This window comes from Mixophyes fleayi, chromosome 6 (assembly GCF_038048845.1).
Source record: "Mixophyes fleayi isolate aMixFle1 chromosome 6, aMixFle1.hap1, whole genome shotgun sequence".
NCBI classification, from domain to species: Eukaryota; Metazoa; Chordata; class Amphibia; order Anura; family Limnodynastidae; genus Mixophyes; species Mixophyes fleayi.
This window is the reverse complement of record NC_134407.1, coordinates 122,690,518-122,707,040: the sequence shown is the minus strand read 5'-3', so window position 1 is coordinate 122,707,040 and position 16,523 is coordinate 122,690,518. Positions and strand designations below refer to the sequence as shown.

Genomic DNA, 16,523 nt, shown 5'->3' with positions numbered 1-16,523 from the left:
AATAGTAGCTGACATCAGTATGGACCTGGACTGAATAGTAGCAGACATCAGTATGGAACTGAACTGAATAGTAGCTGACATGCAGTATGCCCCTGGACTGAATAGTAGCTGACATCAGTATGGACCTGGACTGAATAGTAGCTTACATCAGTATGGACCTGGACTGAATAGAAGCAGACATGCTGTATGGATCGATTTCTACAGTGTTCTATTTTTGTTACTTTTTTGCATAAAACATGTGGGGGTTTAATCGCTAGAACGGAAGACTCTAGGAGGTACATTTCCTAAACTACGAGTTTGAAAAAGTGGAGATGTTGCCTATAGCAACCAATCAGAAACTAGCTGTCATTTTGTAAAATGTACTAAATAAATGATAACTAGGGGCCTGATTCATTAAGGTTCTTAAATGAAGAGGATTCTCATTTCAGTCTCCTGGACAAAACCATGTTACAATGGAAGGGGTGCAAATAAGTGTTCTGTTTTACACATAAGTTAAATACTGCCTGTTTTTTCATGTAACACACAAATATCAACTTTAAATTTCAGTGTACAAATAAGCTATCAAGTACTTGTGTGTTACATGAAAAAACAGGCAGTATTTAACTTGTGTGCAAAACAGAACACTTATTTGCACCCCTTCCATTGTAACATGGTTTTGTCCAGGAGACTGAAATGAGTATCCTCTTCATTTGAGATCCTTAATGAATCAGGCCCTAGAATCTGATTGGTTGCTATAGGCAACATCTTCACTTTTCAAACCCGCAGTTCAGTAAATATACCCCTAGGATGGAAACTTACTAAAGAGCATTTTTGTTGCAGTATACAACATACAGTATATTAACAAGCGGTTTGAGGGTCAAATTTCAAGCCGCATGCGTGGTGTGGCTGTTTGCAAACACCTAAACCAAATGCAGTGTAAGAGAAACTGCCAGAAAAAAGGACAAATTTTTTAGGCACAGTTTTGATAAATGAAACAGCTCAAACAGCATGTTGTTTGAGCTACAGTATCTGACTTTTCAGAACAGAGAGGAGACAACACTTATTAATTATTGGGCGATAAACACTTATTAAGGAGGCAAAATTAATTTTCTACTTTTAGTGAGGGCAATACTTTATGATGGGGGCAACTATATATATATATATATATATATATATATATATATATATATATATGCACAGGTACATATATATATATATATATATATATATATATATATATATATATATATATATTTATTTATTTATACATATTTATGTAATCTAATTAAAGCTTTAATGTAAGTGGCAGGCTTTGATAATTACTTTAAAAATGATTAATAAAATAGAGGGTCCTACATGATATATATATATATATATATATATATATATATATATATATATATGTGTGTAGTAGATGCAGAGGGGACCATAGTGTATGGATGCAGGGGCACAGAGTGTGTGGAGATGAAGGAGGGCACAGAGTGTGTGGAGATGAAGGAGGGCACAGAGTGTGTGGAGATGAAGGAGGGCACATAATGTGTGGAGATGAAGGAGGGCACAGAGTGAGTTAGCTGTAAATTATTCTTTGACAAAAATATAATAGAAAAAAAAATATAAAAATATTATTTTCACTTGGATTTATGTGTATTATTTTTGAAAACAACTTACTAAGTATTTCTGTCCTGACCTAAATACTTATTACGTTATTTTGACCCAACTACTTATAAAACGGGACTGCTCGGTAATTATTTTGAAGGGGTGCCTTGAAAAAATTATGGAGACTCTAAGGGTGCCGCAAACTGCAAAAGTTTGGGAACCACTGCCTTAATTTTAGATCTTAGGGGCCCCCCTGTCTTAAGTGCCCTGGGCCCCCCAAAGCCTTAATCCAGCTCTGACTCCGGCCACTGTTTAGCATTGGTCGTAATGCATAGTAGCGCAATAAAGGTTTTTATGGATGACACTCCTCCCACAGTCCTAGCTTGATTGACAAGTGACACTCCCATATTGCCTTTAAAAGGGAGTTTTCTGCAGGTGTTCTGTAATTGCTCTTCACTGCAGACAAACCCTGTCAGCTTTGCTGTTAGCTGTGGAAAATACACTTTAACACCATTTTCAAAGCATGTAAGTTAAATCACACTTTATATATTTACTTTGTCATACCTATGTCCTTCACTTTTTTATCTTTGAACTGGACACACTACTGTATAAGTGTATAGTGTCTGCAGTATTGCTTTGCAGACTGTTAGTGGAATAGCTAATTACTCTCTTAGAGGCCTGTGGGAAACTACTCCTTTTGGCACATATCCCTCCAACTAGTGTCACCAAGTCAGGTGGCGCAGACCTCGCGAGGAGTGCATCTCTGTGAAAGATAGCTGGCTGACGTTTTAAGGCCAGAGACAAGAAAGATTCTATTGCATTTTTAAATGTCCTCACAATCACGCTTACCAACGTACTAACAGGGACATTATTTTCTTGCCACTTGAGAACACTGTTCTGAGACAGCCTGTCCTCTCTCTCTCTACTCATAGCCCCTTATTTTTGTAAAAGAACTCTTATGAGCCCTTTCTAACTGTGGTTCTACTGCAACAGAGGAATAGGTTTTCTGGCATTCAGAACAAGCCCTATAAAAACAATTTCTATGGCTAAGTATACTCTGGGGCAGTAAAACCTGTGTAGAAATATTTCCCTTGTTTTTCCTTCCCCTAAGTGTCCACCACCCACCTAGGTGTGTGCAGTTTCTAACACTAAGGGAACATGAATTTGTGGAACTACCAATTGTTCTACCGTATTCCCCTTCACAGCAGCACTTTGAAACAGCATATTACTTTTGAGAACATGTGATGGCATACAGCCTGCCAAGTTGTCAGGTCTTGCAATATCTCCATCATTATTAGCCAAATTAAAGGCATGCTTTAAAGTCATGTCATTTCTCTGGTCACGTGCAAAGTTGGGCACACACAACTGTTCAGGATAATCAGACCAGTCTATACTCTCACCAACAGGCAGGGCAGGCACATCCGCGATGTCACAAGCCAACGCTGATTTCAACTGTCCAGGCTTCCCTGAAAGTCCTGGGCAGCACTGTGGCTAAGTGGTTAGCACTTCTGCCTCACAGCACTGGGATCATGAGTTCAATTTCTGACCATGGCCGCAAGACCTTGGCTCCAGCCAGGACAGAAATTGAGACCAGTGTAAGTTCACTTCCAGAGTATACGACTGCTTGAAGAACCTTATTGTTCATCCGCATAGTCACTTTAACTATATATATAGCATTATTATGATTTATTGATATAAAAAGATGAAATGAATATAGTGTAAGAAGAGGAACTACAAGGGAACAGCCAAAATGACCATGATGTCCAAATGAAACAAGGTAAATCTAGACAGCTTATGCCAACCTAGAATATCAGATGTCCATTCACTTACATAGAGTGTAAGATGTCCACAACTATTTCAGCCCAAAAACTAAAGAAACACTGAATGCTTCACTTGCTATCAAGATTAGAAAACCTACAAAATGTAAAATACATGGCACTCCTTCAATACCCCATGGTTGATAACTAACACCAAATTAAAAAGTCAATTAAAGGATCCACACCATGTACGGCAACTTAACATACTCCACTGCCCCAAATATATTTCACATAGACTAATCATAATAACACTAGCAGGAGAAGGGTCCACTTAGATGGTAGAAGGTATAGATATAAAGTAGAGATAAAATAAAAACAAGCCTCTGATCTACTTATATATACACCAGAAATGTGTTTGAATCAGAAATTACATATTGTAGTTGGATATTATTCTATTTAAATCATCTGAACAGAACTATTCACTAAGGGACTCATGCATTAAGGCACACATAACAAACATATTGTTTGTTTTGTGTGCATTTTTTTAAAAAAATGTAAGTAATTCATGTATACGCACGTCCGTTTTCACCTACAAGCAGATACGACGAAACGTCTCTTGTTGAATACAGGTCTAAGTGAGCTCTGCTTTGACAGACACAATACACAGCAGGATATGTCAATTATATATGTTTAACATAGAGTCAGAAAAGAACACTCAAAGAAAAAAAGTACTCAAATTATTGTCACCTGATAATAATATAATCATTAATGAAAAAACATTTTAAAAAAAATATATTGTTTTTTCTATTCTTCCCCCCCCTCCCATAAAATACATTTATCACAATGTTATTAATGTCTACTGTACATAAAATACATTTTTACATTTGCTCATGATTGCAAACACATGTTCTACCATGCATACACTAGTGCAAGTGAAACAACAGAAAAAAACCTTTCAGATGCCCAAAGCATGAAAATCGGATGCTGCAAAATAAGTACCAATTAACTAGTCCTAGGGCTGCACTGAAAACTAATATCCTAATTGGCCACTAGAGGTCACCTGTGACTCACAAATCTATATACTACTAGATCAGTTTGACATTTACTAGTGATGCACAAGAGATCCCCAAAGTAATTGCTCCCATGAGGTGATGTAGTAACCTTGTCTCTTACTGCATATATTTAGGGGTGGTAGAGACAAGGTCTTTACCTCACCACTTGCCCCCAAAAATGTCTTCTCCTATTGCTCTAGTCGCCTGTTGCTCACTGCAGAGGTGAGAGTGGTGACTGACAGCATGACAGGAGTAGGGACTAAAGAAGGGAAGTATTATTCCACTGGACTGGACTTTTATACCATTGCACCTTCCAGATTTTACCTTCATGCAAGTCTGCCAAGAGATTACCCTGTAAACCTGACATTTCATATTATTATTACAAGTTCTGTTTACCTGCACTTCTGTGAGTTTGACTTCTATTATTCATATTGTGGCTCTGTTGTTAATTTTGTATCATATCCTGGACTATATGCTGTGCACTGCTGTTTGTTACTCGCCAGCCTTAAAGCTAGATTTAGCCCATCACATGTGCTAAATCCATACTTGCCAACTCTCCCGGAAAGTCAGGGAGACTCCCGAAATTCGGGTCAGTCTCCCGGGCTTCCGGGGGAGCTGGCATTTCTCCCGGATCCAATATTTCAACGAATCACGCCATTTTGGAGGGCGGGAGGGGGCGGGGCGAGGCAAATCGTGTCATTTTGGCCTCCCCCCTGCAACGTATAGTACGTTTTCGCAGGGGGCGGGTCCCCCTCCCACCCTCCAGTCATGCCCCCAACTCCCGGAAGCAAGTTTCCGGGAGTTGGCAAGTATGGCTAAATCTACTAAACATCATTATTATTTCACCTATTTTTTACTCCTTTACCAATTGTTTAGTAAAACACACAGTGATTCATGACAATGTCGGTTTCATTATCGAGGGTTCTAACCAGGGCCGGATTAAGGGAATGGAGGCCCCTGGGCTAAGGGGGCCTCCATTCCCCCGTGAGGGCCCCCCCCGTGATCCGAGCTGCCCGCGCCCCCCCTCCTCCCGTGATCTGAGCTGCCCGTGCCCCCCCTCCCCCGGCACTTACCTCCTTCTCCGGCACGCTGTACGCTCTTTACTGAGGAGATTTCCTCAGTAAGGAGACTATAGTGCGCCGGAGAAGGACCGCAGTGAAAGTGCTCAGCAGCACTGATCGCGCCGGGGGCGCCCCCGCCCCGACCGATCAATACTGCTGCTGAGCACTTTCAAGGGCCCCCTGGATGCCATAGGCCCCTGGGCTGTAGCCCGGTTAGCCCTATGGTTAATCCGGCCCTGGTTCTAACCACAAGGCAATTTTATTGGAAAGATAGAGTCGAACAAATAGCACATTATTATACAATCAGCTCTAAACATTTCCATTAGGCAAAGACAGAGGCAAAATAAAGTACGGTTAGAGTGCTCTTAACAATGGAGTAAGCAACTAATTTTCTCTTTATCACACAATTTTAAGAAAAACCTTTGGAAGATGTTTCCTTCTCTTTGGGTGGTTCTGGACCTCCAATTGGATGCTTTGTCATATTGGAAGCTTGTGGTTACTTGGATATTACCCTCTTTTTTTAAAAAATAAATACATTTTATTGAGGGGTTTTTTTCAGAAATAAGAGGTACAGAAAGTGAATCAGCAATACATACCAGAATTATAAAAGAAAGCATTAGAGACATTTCACATATGCTTAAAGTAATAGTATTATTAACTTTGTATATTAACAGTTTGGAGCAGTATTATGAGGTAAATCCAGATTGAGGTTTTACTGTTAAAAGCCACTCTGCACCAAAATGGGGAGATGGAAGGACTGGGAGAGGGGGGAGGAAGAAGAAAAAGCCAAGAAAAAAGAGAGGGAGGGGAGGGGGAGGGGAGGGGGAGGGGGGGGGGGAGGAGGGCTTGTTAGTAAAGGTATGAGTAAGAAGGGAGTAATATAGGAAAGTAAGGAAGGTGAAGAAAGACTCGATACCAAAAGTATATTTTTTAAATTTTTGTTAAGAAACGTGCTTTGATGAAGTAAAGTAATCTTGCCAAGAATGCCATGTAGAAAGTATTTGGTTAGGGCGATCATTTAAGACGCTAGTCATATGTTCTAAATTATATATTTGCCAAACATTTTGAATAAGCTCTGGGATTGGGGGGGCACTCGGTTTGTATTTTCTAGCTATCAAACATCTAGCTGCAGTGAGAATGTGGCCCGGGAGTTCCCAAACAAGTTTATGAGTGTCAGGGGGAAGGTGGGGAAGAAGAAAGTAGGAGCGATTAAACGAAAACTTTAGACTGGTTATTTTATGGATAAGATCAGCTACTTCTCTCCAGAAAAGGTTAATTTTTGGCCAATTCCACCAGATTTGGGACAAGGTATGTCGATGACCACAGTTACGCCAGCAAAGATCAGAGGTTGTAGGATAAATAGATTTCAGTCTGGAAGGGACTAAATACCAACATTTATCTGAGTACAGATTGAGGATTTAGCAACTGCCTCTTGGATATCAGTCCACTCTTCAGGATCTAAAACCTCGGCCATGTCCTCCTCCCAGAGAAGCTCATGTACCTCTTTATCAGGTTTGTTATTCATCAACAGCAGGTAAAAAGTGGAAATTAGTCTTCTAGAGGTCAATCTGTGGGCACAGAAAGACTCTAGAGAAGTTGGACAGGAAGGAGTTTGCGGGTCTATTTGGCTGTTGAATAGATGACGTATTTGAAGATATCGATAAAAGGATGAGAATGGAAGGTGAAGTTGATCGCGGAGTTCAGGGAAAGACGGAAAGAAACCCATAGGAACTATATCAGGTAAAAACATAATGTTATGCTTTGTACAGTGGGAAAAAGATTTAGGATTCATACCCGGAGGAAATGCTGGGTTGTTCTAGAGATGGAACATTCGTTTTGGGGTTATCTATAAGCTTGAAGGAGCGCGTACAATATTTACATATTTCAAGTGAAAAGCAAACTGTAGGAGGGAGAGTGTGTAGAGGGGGAAGGTCTTTTACATCAAGCCAGAATAGGATACTGGGAGATAACATCTGGAGAAGATCTGCTTCCATGTCGACCCACAATCTAGTGTGAGGGCGTGCTAAAACTGCTTGAGTGAAATGCGATGCTAAATAGTATTTATGGAGGCAGGGAAGACACAAGCCACCCTTTTTAGCATGTCAGTAGAGGACTTTTAGACGGACTCTTGGGTGTCTGTTGGACCATACAAACTGAGAGATACTAGACTGTATGTCTTTGAGAACAAGCAAAGGGGCACGAACTGGTAAGGTTTGAAATAGATAAAGAAGTCTGGGTAAGATATTCATTTTTATTGAGGTGACTTTACCAATTCATGATATGTATTGAGGTGACCAAGAGCGGAGATCTCGTTTTAAAGTGGCTATTAAAAGGGGAAAGTTGACCGCAAATAGCTTATCATAACTTTTGGTTAGCTTGATTCCTACATATTTAATATGTCGTATGCTTGCCAGTTAAACTTAAACGTGTCTTGCAAGTGTTTTTGAGTGTTAGACTGAAAGTTGAGAGCTATGGCTTCTGTTATGTCTGAGTTCATTTTAAAGTTAGAGAGTAAACTATAATTTTTAATTTCCGAAAAAACAGAAGGGATCAAAACGTGAGGGTAAGGAGAACATCATCTGCATAGAGGGATAATTTAGATGGCCTAGAGCTAGTTGAAATTCTTGAAATGTTTTGATTAAGGCGGATTCTAGCGGCAAGCGGTTCCATCATTTGTGCGAAGAGGAGGGGAGAAAGGGGACATCCTTGTATAGTAGCATTACGAATTGTAAAGGCCGGGGAGGCACAACCATTAGCTAGAACTATTGCTGAGGGATTGTGATACAATGATACGATTCAGTTAAGGAAAGGACCTTGGATATTGGTTGCGTTAAGAACTTCGCACATAAAGGACCGCGAGATGTGGTCAAACGCTTTCTCTGCATCAAGAGCCACCACCAGAGCAGGGGTCTTATATTTATGAACAGTATGGATTAAATTAATAACTTTTCTCGTGTTATCCGCCGCTTGGCGGTTAGGGATGAAAACCACTTGGTCTGGGTGGACCAGGGAGGGAATCACACGGGCACATTACCCTCTTTTTAAATATGCATGTAAACCAATGTGCTTTTTATCACTGTAGGGGCACTTATTTTCCTGCAAGGTGGGAGTGGACATGCCATGCTGACAGAAAATACATGATCAGGCTCAAACACCTCAGTGAACACAGAGTAACAACGGTGGGATCACCCAATTAGCGTTGTGCTATGCCTTACCTGCTCAATTGATGAAGAAAATAGCCTCATCAAGTAGTCTTTTCACACTTTCCATCTGCATCCTTCAGAGAGGATTTATGAAGAGTTATCAGGTATCGAATACATAATGCAACAACAGTTTTTGAGTCTGGGAATGCAGGCACAGGTGAATGCAGAGGCTTGTTAATGTGTGAAACCTCCAAGGAATGTTTTGGCATTGAAAGGGTGTTACCTCTTGATGCAGTAAAATCTGGTAACAAAGAGTGTCTTGGAGTGAGTAGTCAATGAGCTGGTGGGGGCACTGCTCATTAAGACACTCCAGTCTTTTTGGTCTTCTAGGTTAAAAATTACCTATAGCTGTACAGGCTTGATGAATAGAGAAGTTTTGCCCATAAGGAGTCTCATTTAGAGTTAGGAGCAAATCCAGCTAAATGATGCAATTGTGTACCTAGGCAAAAACATGTGGAATTGCTCTGCAGCGGGTGGGGAAAATGTAAACTTTGTAGACTGATTTAGAGTTGGGAAGGGGGCACATCCCAGTTCAACTCTAAATTGCAGTGTAAAAATAAAGCTGTCCAGTGTTTGTGTGCTACATGCAAAATCTGTTATCATTTTCTCTGCATGTAAAAAGAAAAGCATTTTCACCGCTTGCATCACAACATGGTTTGTGCAGGTGCAAATTTGGACCATTTAGCTAGATTAGCGATTTACTGCAGTGAATCGCATAATTTTGGCCCTGCCCCGCAACAAAATGTTGCAATTTGTTGCTTCCTCAAACCACCCTCCCATTACACCCCCCTGGGATCTCCCAGGGAGCTACCATACAATGTTGGTGTCCCGTAGATAGGTGCCGGCATTGTGACTTTTTCCCTATGAACTATGTTTTGGACTTGTTCCCACTCAGAGACACTACTTTCATACAGGTGCTGCTGGTTGTGTGATCAGGACCGCCTCCCTGATTCTCATTGGTCCTGAGTACTATTTAAACTACCCATGACATTTGGGTCATTGCCTGTTCTTCGTGTTACTCAGATTGCTTGGCTCCTGGTTACCAGTACCTGTTCCTCTGTTTGGGCCTCCTGAGTCTATTGTTGCTGTTACCTGCCGGCTGGACTTACCTAATTCATCGTTGCACTTGGTACCTGTAGTTCTACGCTGTGCCCAGAGTTTGCTGCTGCTGTTACCTGCTAGCTGGACTTCCGCTTATGACATCTTTGCATCTGGTACCTGTAGTTCTACTATGCCGAATCTACTATCATGGATGTCTGCTGATTGAACTTTTGCTTTTACATCTATGCACCTGGTACCTGTAGTCCTCTGTGGTCCGTGGAACTTTACCGCTGTCAAGTTACAGATTGGAAACATCTTCTGTGAGTTGATCGCTGCATATTCAAGTTGATTCTATGCACCTGTGCTGTATGTTCAAGTTGGCTCCCGTTAAAGACTCTCCTGTGATTCTGCTCGCTATTCTACTGTGACTGTGTTCCATAGCGAGCTTGCTATTAAGTTTACTACTATTGAACTTCTTATCGTGAACTTTGCTATATATTAAGATATCTCTGTGTTGGATTGTTGCTGGAAGATATTAGCCTTACGGGGCGGCACGCGGCTGGGATTCTTTGCTTTTCTATTGCTTCTAAGTAACGGACTGTTTAAGGGCTCTCTGCTCTATTTGATCATATTGGGATTGATATATATTGTCCAAGAATTATCGTGATACCTGTGACCACCTGCTATGTGCAATATACCATCTTCATGTCTGGACTATTTGCTATTTCATCCCATAACAGCAGGGGCAGATCTAGAAAAATGCTGTACCTGGGGCGATTTAGGGGGGGGGGGATTTAGGCCCCGCCCCTTTCTAACATCTTAGGCTGCCGACGGCTGCACACTATGTGCAGGTCCGTCCAGCCGTAACAGGCAGGGACAGTGTGCTGCCCGGCTGCTCTGATTGTGTTTTAAACACAGTCAGAGCAGCTGGGCAGCACACTGTCCCTGCCTGTCACGGCTGGACGGACCTGCACATACTGTGCAGCCGATGGCAGCAAGTGTCTGCTAGGGGGGGGCGATCACCCCGATCGCCCCCCCCCCCCCCCCCCTGGATCCGCCACTGCATAACAGTTGCTCAGAGTCACTAACAAACTGAAGTATATATTGTGAATTGCATTCTGTTTGTATTCCATTGCCGTGTGTGCTTTCCATGTTATATATATTCTTCCATTGCTATTATACCATCAGCATATATACCTGTTGTGTCATCAAGCAATATATCCTTCAATTTTATCATCTCTCCAGTGTCTTATCTGATATTCAGCCTGAGTGTTGTCTCCACTATCCTCTGTCACTTTTGAGGTAGATCATTATAGACAGATGCAAGGGATCATTAAAAAACTACTCAAATCGTGACAGTTGGCAAGTATGATAAAAGTTAGTAAATAAATAATAACTTATATGCTCAGTTTGTATACACTATCAGTGAGTGCACAAATGTTTGCAATTATCATTATTTTTATAGATATGTGTTTTTATATATATTTTCTCTTTTTCTCCTCTTAATTGAAAAATAACCTGACAGTAACCATGAGCCCTTTATTATCTCAGGAGAGGTACAAGCTTAGCAACACACTGTCAGGCACCATCCCCGCATTGTGCTGTCAGGCCGTTAGCCTTCTGAGGATAACAATAGCAGGGCACTAACCGGTATTAACGCTACTGAACTAATAGGTGCGGAGTCTAACGTACCCCTGGTATTCGCCAGGGACCCCCGCAAGGAGGTTTGGACTTCGCTGCACAGGGTACGCAGGTCGCGGTCCTATTAGCCAGTCACCGGTGTAGTGTAGAAGGGTCAGACGGTGCGGGTAAAGCCAAACAGGAATAAACAGTACCAGGGAGAATCCAAGAGGGTAGTCAACAGGCTGAGGTCGCAGTACAAAAGGGTCACAAGATAAAGGAGAAGTCGCCAAGCCGGGTCACAACAATATAGCAGGAACACAGGGAGCACAATCAGGATCAGGAACCAGGAACACCAGGTTTAACCTGTTACTCTGGCACCCTAATGGCGCCAGAGCCAGGTTTAAATAGGGTCAGCAGGCTAATGATTGGAGGAGCCAGCAAGGAAAGAAGCATCCCGTTGCTAGGCAACGGGATGAGACAGGGCGCATGCTCCCGCCAGGCCAGAAAATGGAAGCCACAGCGCGAGTGTTGCTTAGCAACCAGCGCTGCAGTCCAGAAGAAAGGAAGGCATCCGTCTCCGGCTGACAGGGGATCAGCGGAGACGGCGTCTGACATGTGCATAGATGCTGGGGATGGACGCCTGTCTCTCCTGGCTCAGTACGTCCCGTTACCAGGCAATGGGATGCTTCTCCTCTCGGCATGTCATCCACCACCTATCAGGGGCAATGTTTAGCTTTATACGGCACCTCCTCCCACCTATCTGTGCCAGAGTATTGGTTTCACCAACTCCAGCGTGCTATCTCCTGCTTTCCTGCTCCTATTGCTGTCCATTGGTTCCTGACTCCTGGCTTGTTCCTGACCTCTCTCTCTGCCCTTCGATTTGGCTCTGTTTTATTACCTGGGTTCTGACCTCTGCTCGTTTCTGACCTTCTCTCTGGACCTCCCCTTGTACTTCACTACCGATTAGCACCTGACCCAGACTGTACGACCATTCCTGCTCTCTCCCGCTGCATTGTTAACTAGCTGGGAGAACCGCGACCTGCGCACCTCACGCAGCCAAGCCCAAACCTCCTTGTAGGTTGTCCCTGGTGAATACCGGGGGTGCATTAGACTCCGCTCATCCATGGCTAGTAGTGTCAATAACAGTCAGTGGCACCCTCGAAGTCATACCGTGACACACACTCAACAGCTCACAGTCGAGTAAGGCCTCTGACATTGAAACTAGGACTCTACTGTCATCCTCAGCACCCATGAATCTGATGGGGAGATATATGGGACCTGATTCTTCAAGGAATGTGAAGTGAATGCAGGTTGTGTTTTTTGTTAAGATGGCAAGAAATTGCCCATATTCAAGTACAAGCAGATATATACCTTTTTTATTTGAATATGGGTATAAGTACGCTCTGGCTATACTGCACTTGTCGTATGCAGGCAGACACAACACACTGCAGGATTCGCACAATACATATCTGTAAATATAAAGTCCTATTAGAAAGCACAGAAAAGAAAAGAAAATATATACATTAACACTTGTTAATACTATAATAATTAATAACATTTTTTTAAAATAAACATTTAAATATTTTTATATTTTTTATTTTACATGACATACTTATAGCAGGCTGTTATTAATGCCTACCCTTACTTGCAAACACATGTCCTGGCATGCATATGCGTCCGTCATCACTGTCAATCAGCACCTGACCTGTTGCTAGTGGAAGTGATATGGCTAAAACACAGGTACCTCAAAGATGCCAAGAGCTTGAATCGGACGAATGTGCGTGCGCTTATCATACCCTTATTGTACATTGCCTACATGCATACGCCCCTTCCCTCCCCTGGTCCGCCCTTCAAAATGTAGGCAGTCATTTGAGTTTGAACTTGAATTGCATGCACTTTCTTTCACTGACATAGGGCTAGATTTACTAAGCTGCGGGTTTGAAAAAGTGGAGATGTTGCCTATAGCAACCAATCAGATTCTAGCTATCATTTTGTAGAAGGTACTATTTAAATGAAAGCTAGAATCTGATTGGTTGCTATAGGCAACATCCCCACTTTTTCAAACCTGCAGCTTAGTAAATCTACCCCATAAGGTCTGTTTCAGAGCATGCAAAGAGCAATTTCATGCAACAAGGTTTACATTCCTTAATTAATCAGGCCCATGATGTATAAACTGCACCATTTATTGTACCCCTGATGGTGTGCTCTTCAAAACACTGTCACCTGCTGAATTGACTGATGATAATTTTTTCTTTCTGGTCAGCAAGTTTTAGCCCATTTACAGGAAATGTTGATGACCTTCAAGCTGGAATGCGTTCAGTGGGCATCTGCATTGAAAGTACCAGGTTTTCAGAAACCATTCACTCTTTTCTGTTGTCTCTGCTGTTCTTACACAAACTCATGGAGACAGACATACCATTTCAATACTACAGCCTCAAGTTAGACCCAGTTGCTAGTGCCTTACCTGTGTGTCTGCAGAATGTTGCTGCCTTAGCCATTATTGTTGAAAAAACAGCTGCATTGCTTTGGGTAATGCATTCACAGTACAAGTTCCACATGAATGGCCTGATGCAAAGTTAAACATACGCCCATTTTAGCAACATAAATTTGCTCTGCGCATGCCCACAAAAAACCCTGTAAGTATCTGCACCTATGCAGAGATGCACGCATGCACACTTGTGACTGCCTGCGCCTTAACAGGCAGGACAGAGAAGGTGCTTTCTAACAAAGTCTGAGTACAGTAAGGACGTGTTTGCGGAATTGCAAATGAAGTCTGACCTAGACACAGGAGCATATATACGCCTGTCAGGAAGCATATCTCTTGTGGGAGCTCAACTCAGGTGCAAGATACACACTGATGATGATCAGCAGCATTAGTTAGCCCCTCCTCATTGGCGCAAGCATATACATATCTGTGTCCAGGTTTGACTCAGTAGCATTTATGAGAACATGCCCCTACCGTACTAGGTCTATTCTTACACACCCTTTTCCTCCCTCATCTAGACTGAGTCATTAGGAGAGCAAGGCAAAAAAAGTAGTAAATTTGGTCCTGGACAAAACCATGTTACAATGCAAGGGGTGCAAGTTAGTTTATTATTTTGCACATAAAGTAAATACTGACTTTTTTGTCATCTAGCACACAAATACTTGATAACTTTATTTTTACACATACTTGCCTACTTTTTAAATCTGTACTCTGGGAAATCGGTGTACAGATCATGTGACAGAGGGCAGGAGGGGGCGTGATGATGTCATTATGCCACTATATCCCCGCCCCTACCATAAAATACAAAAAAAAAAAATCACAATATTGAATAGTGGGGGGCGGGGCTTAATGACCAAGGGTAATAATTCCTGATAATAAAACCAGCTGAAAGCTGGTTGCCACAGAATTACTGGACTAAGTTTGTGGATGCATGTTGCTAAATCCACTCTTTACCCCAGGGGATGGGTATCCCACCAAATTTCCAGGGGATGGATGGATTTTGCAAGCAGACATAAATTACATTTAGTTGATTCAGTACTCTCTAAAATACACTATTTTACTAAATTCACATTAAACAAAAAAATTAAACCAGCAATGATAGCTAAGGCCAATCAATATGATTAAAAGGGCTTGTCACAAGGTTTAATGGTCTCCCCATCATTATACATTTTACTGGAGATTTCAGGAGTATGAGAAGGAAGAGTAGAGTAAGATTTGCTACTTTCAGTGTTCTGGAATAAGGCTGGGAACACATTACAGAATTTTATGTCTAATGTGTTGTACCGACTCCTGATCATCATGTAGATTCATGAGTGTACACTATACATGTATTAAAAGATTTACGCTCAGATCTGTGCTTTTCAACTGTCATAACCGTCAACTAAAAAGATCTCTATGGAGATCCTGATCGTGAGTGCATACACACTGCAGGATTGAAACAACGTTGGAACAAGATTTATAGTTCTGCCGAACAATCAAATGAAATGATGATCGATACTTTGGAACGACTATCCTTCATCATTTAAGTATACACACTAATGCGATATTGGTGCGAACGATTATTTGTCTCTTGATTGCCCCAATTGAAAAACCTGTAGTGTGTACCCAGAATAAGTAGATGAGATCTACACATAAGGAAACCGAAAGTAATTGTTTTTTAAAAAGTACATGAGTGTGTAAATAGTGTCCTCCTACCTTTAAGCTGATGTTATGCTTTAATCGTTCTCTAAGAGACCGTAGCGCAGATGTCTCAGAAATGGGGATCCTCTGGTCTCTTGCAGACACTGTCTCTTCTCTTTCTGTATGACTTTCTCCTCCATCGTCTCCAGATCTGCCTTTGGACCTTGATTTCATTAGTTTCTTTCTAGAGCCCTTCATGCTTGGTCTTGCAGACCCAGTGTCATTGCTCTCATTAAGAGAGCGCTGGGTTTCTCTGAGAAAGAAAAACATACTCTGCTGTCTCTTAGTCCCAAAACTGGTTCTTCTCTCTCTTCCTTTTCATATAGCTGAAATCAACAAAGGACATTCAGTAGACCTCCTGCCACACAATTGTGATCTATCCTGTTCTAGTATTTTATTTCAGAAGATGAAACCATTCCATGTATTATGTATGTCACAGAGTAATTACCAGCTAGTCAGCAACATCCTGTGCTTGAGATATCAGGCACTGTGTAAGTTTAATAGTATTTTTGTGTTATAGTGGTAAATATTTGAATCAACAGTTTGCATTGTGCTTTAAAATAAATACATTATAACAGTCTATGGGATGATATCCCCAAAGCCAGATGATTAATAATTATAGTATAATCATGGTAGTCAACAGATCATATGTCTCTTTAATTATGAACAAGTAACAAGCCTCAGCTTCTGACAAGAAACAGATAAGAAACAATAGCTGAGAAATCACCCAGTCTCCTGAACTCCTGTATGTTACTGTGGGGGACATATTGTGCTCTAAAAACATTTACCTAAAATAATTGACTATAAACACAACAATTACAAATTGTAGGACACACATTTATAAATGTGTTGCAATTTTTGAATTGTTATACTATTTTTGTACTAGCTTTCATTGTGGCCAAAAATATACATTAGAGGATTTCTCGGTTATAGGTCATAATTTTAGTAGAGAATTCAAATTAAATGTGTTTACTGTACTTCTTTCTCTGTTAACATGCCCTAAGAATTTGACTTAGGGCATGTTTGTTTTTGCATTTGCAACCAAC

The 16,523-nt window shown here is 41.4% G+C and overlaps 1 protein-coding gene across 1 annotated transcript in view; it reads right to left on the bottom strand.

Annotated features, from left to right (window-relative positions):
• The window catches only part of LOC142160374 (calcium-binding protein 2-like), a 56,026-nt gene extending 40,279 nt beyond the window's left edge, over positions 1 to 15,747 (bottom strand). The window contains exon 1 of the mRNA XM_075215279.1: positions 15,493 to 15,747. Coding sequence (XP_075071380.1) covers positions 15,493 to 15,747 — 255 coding nt within the window. The remainder of the gene's footprint in view (positions 1 to 15,492) is intronic.
• Between the last annotated feature and the right edge of the window lie 776 nt (positions 15,748 to 16,523).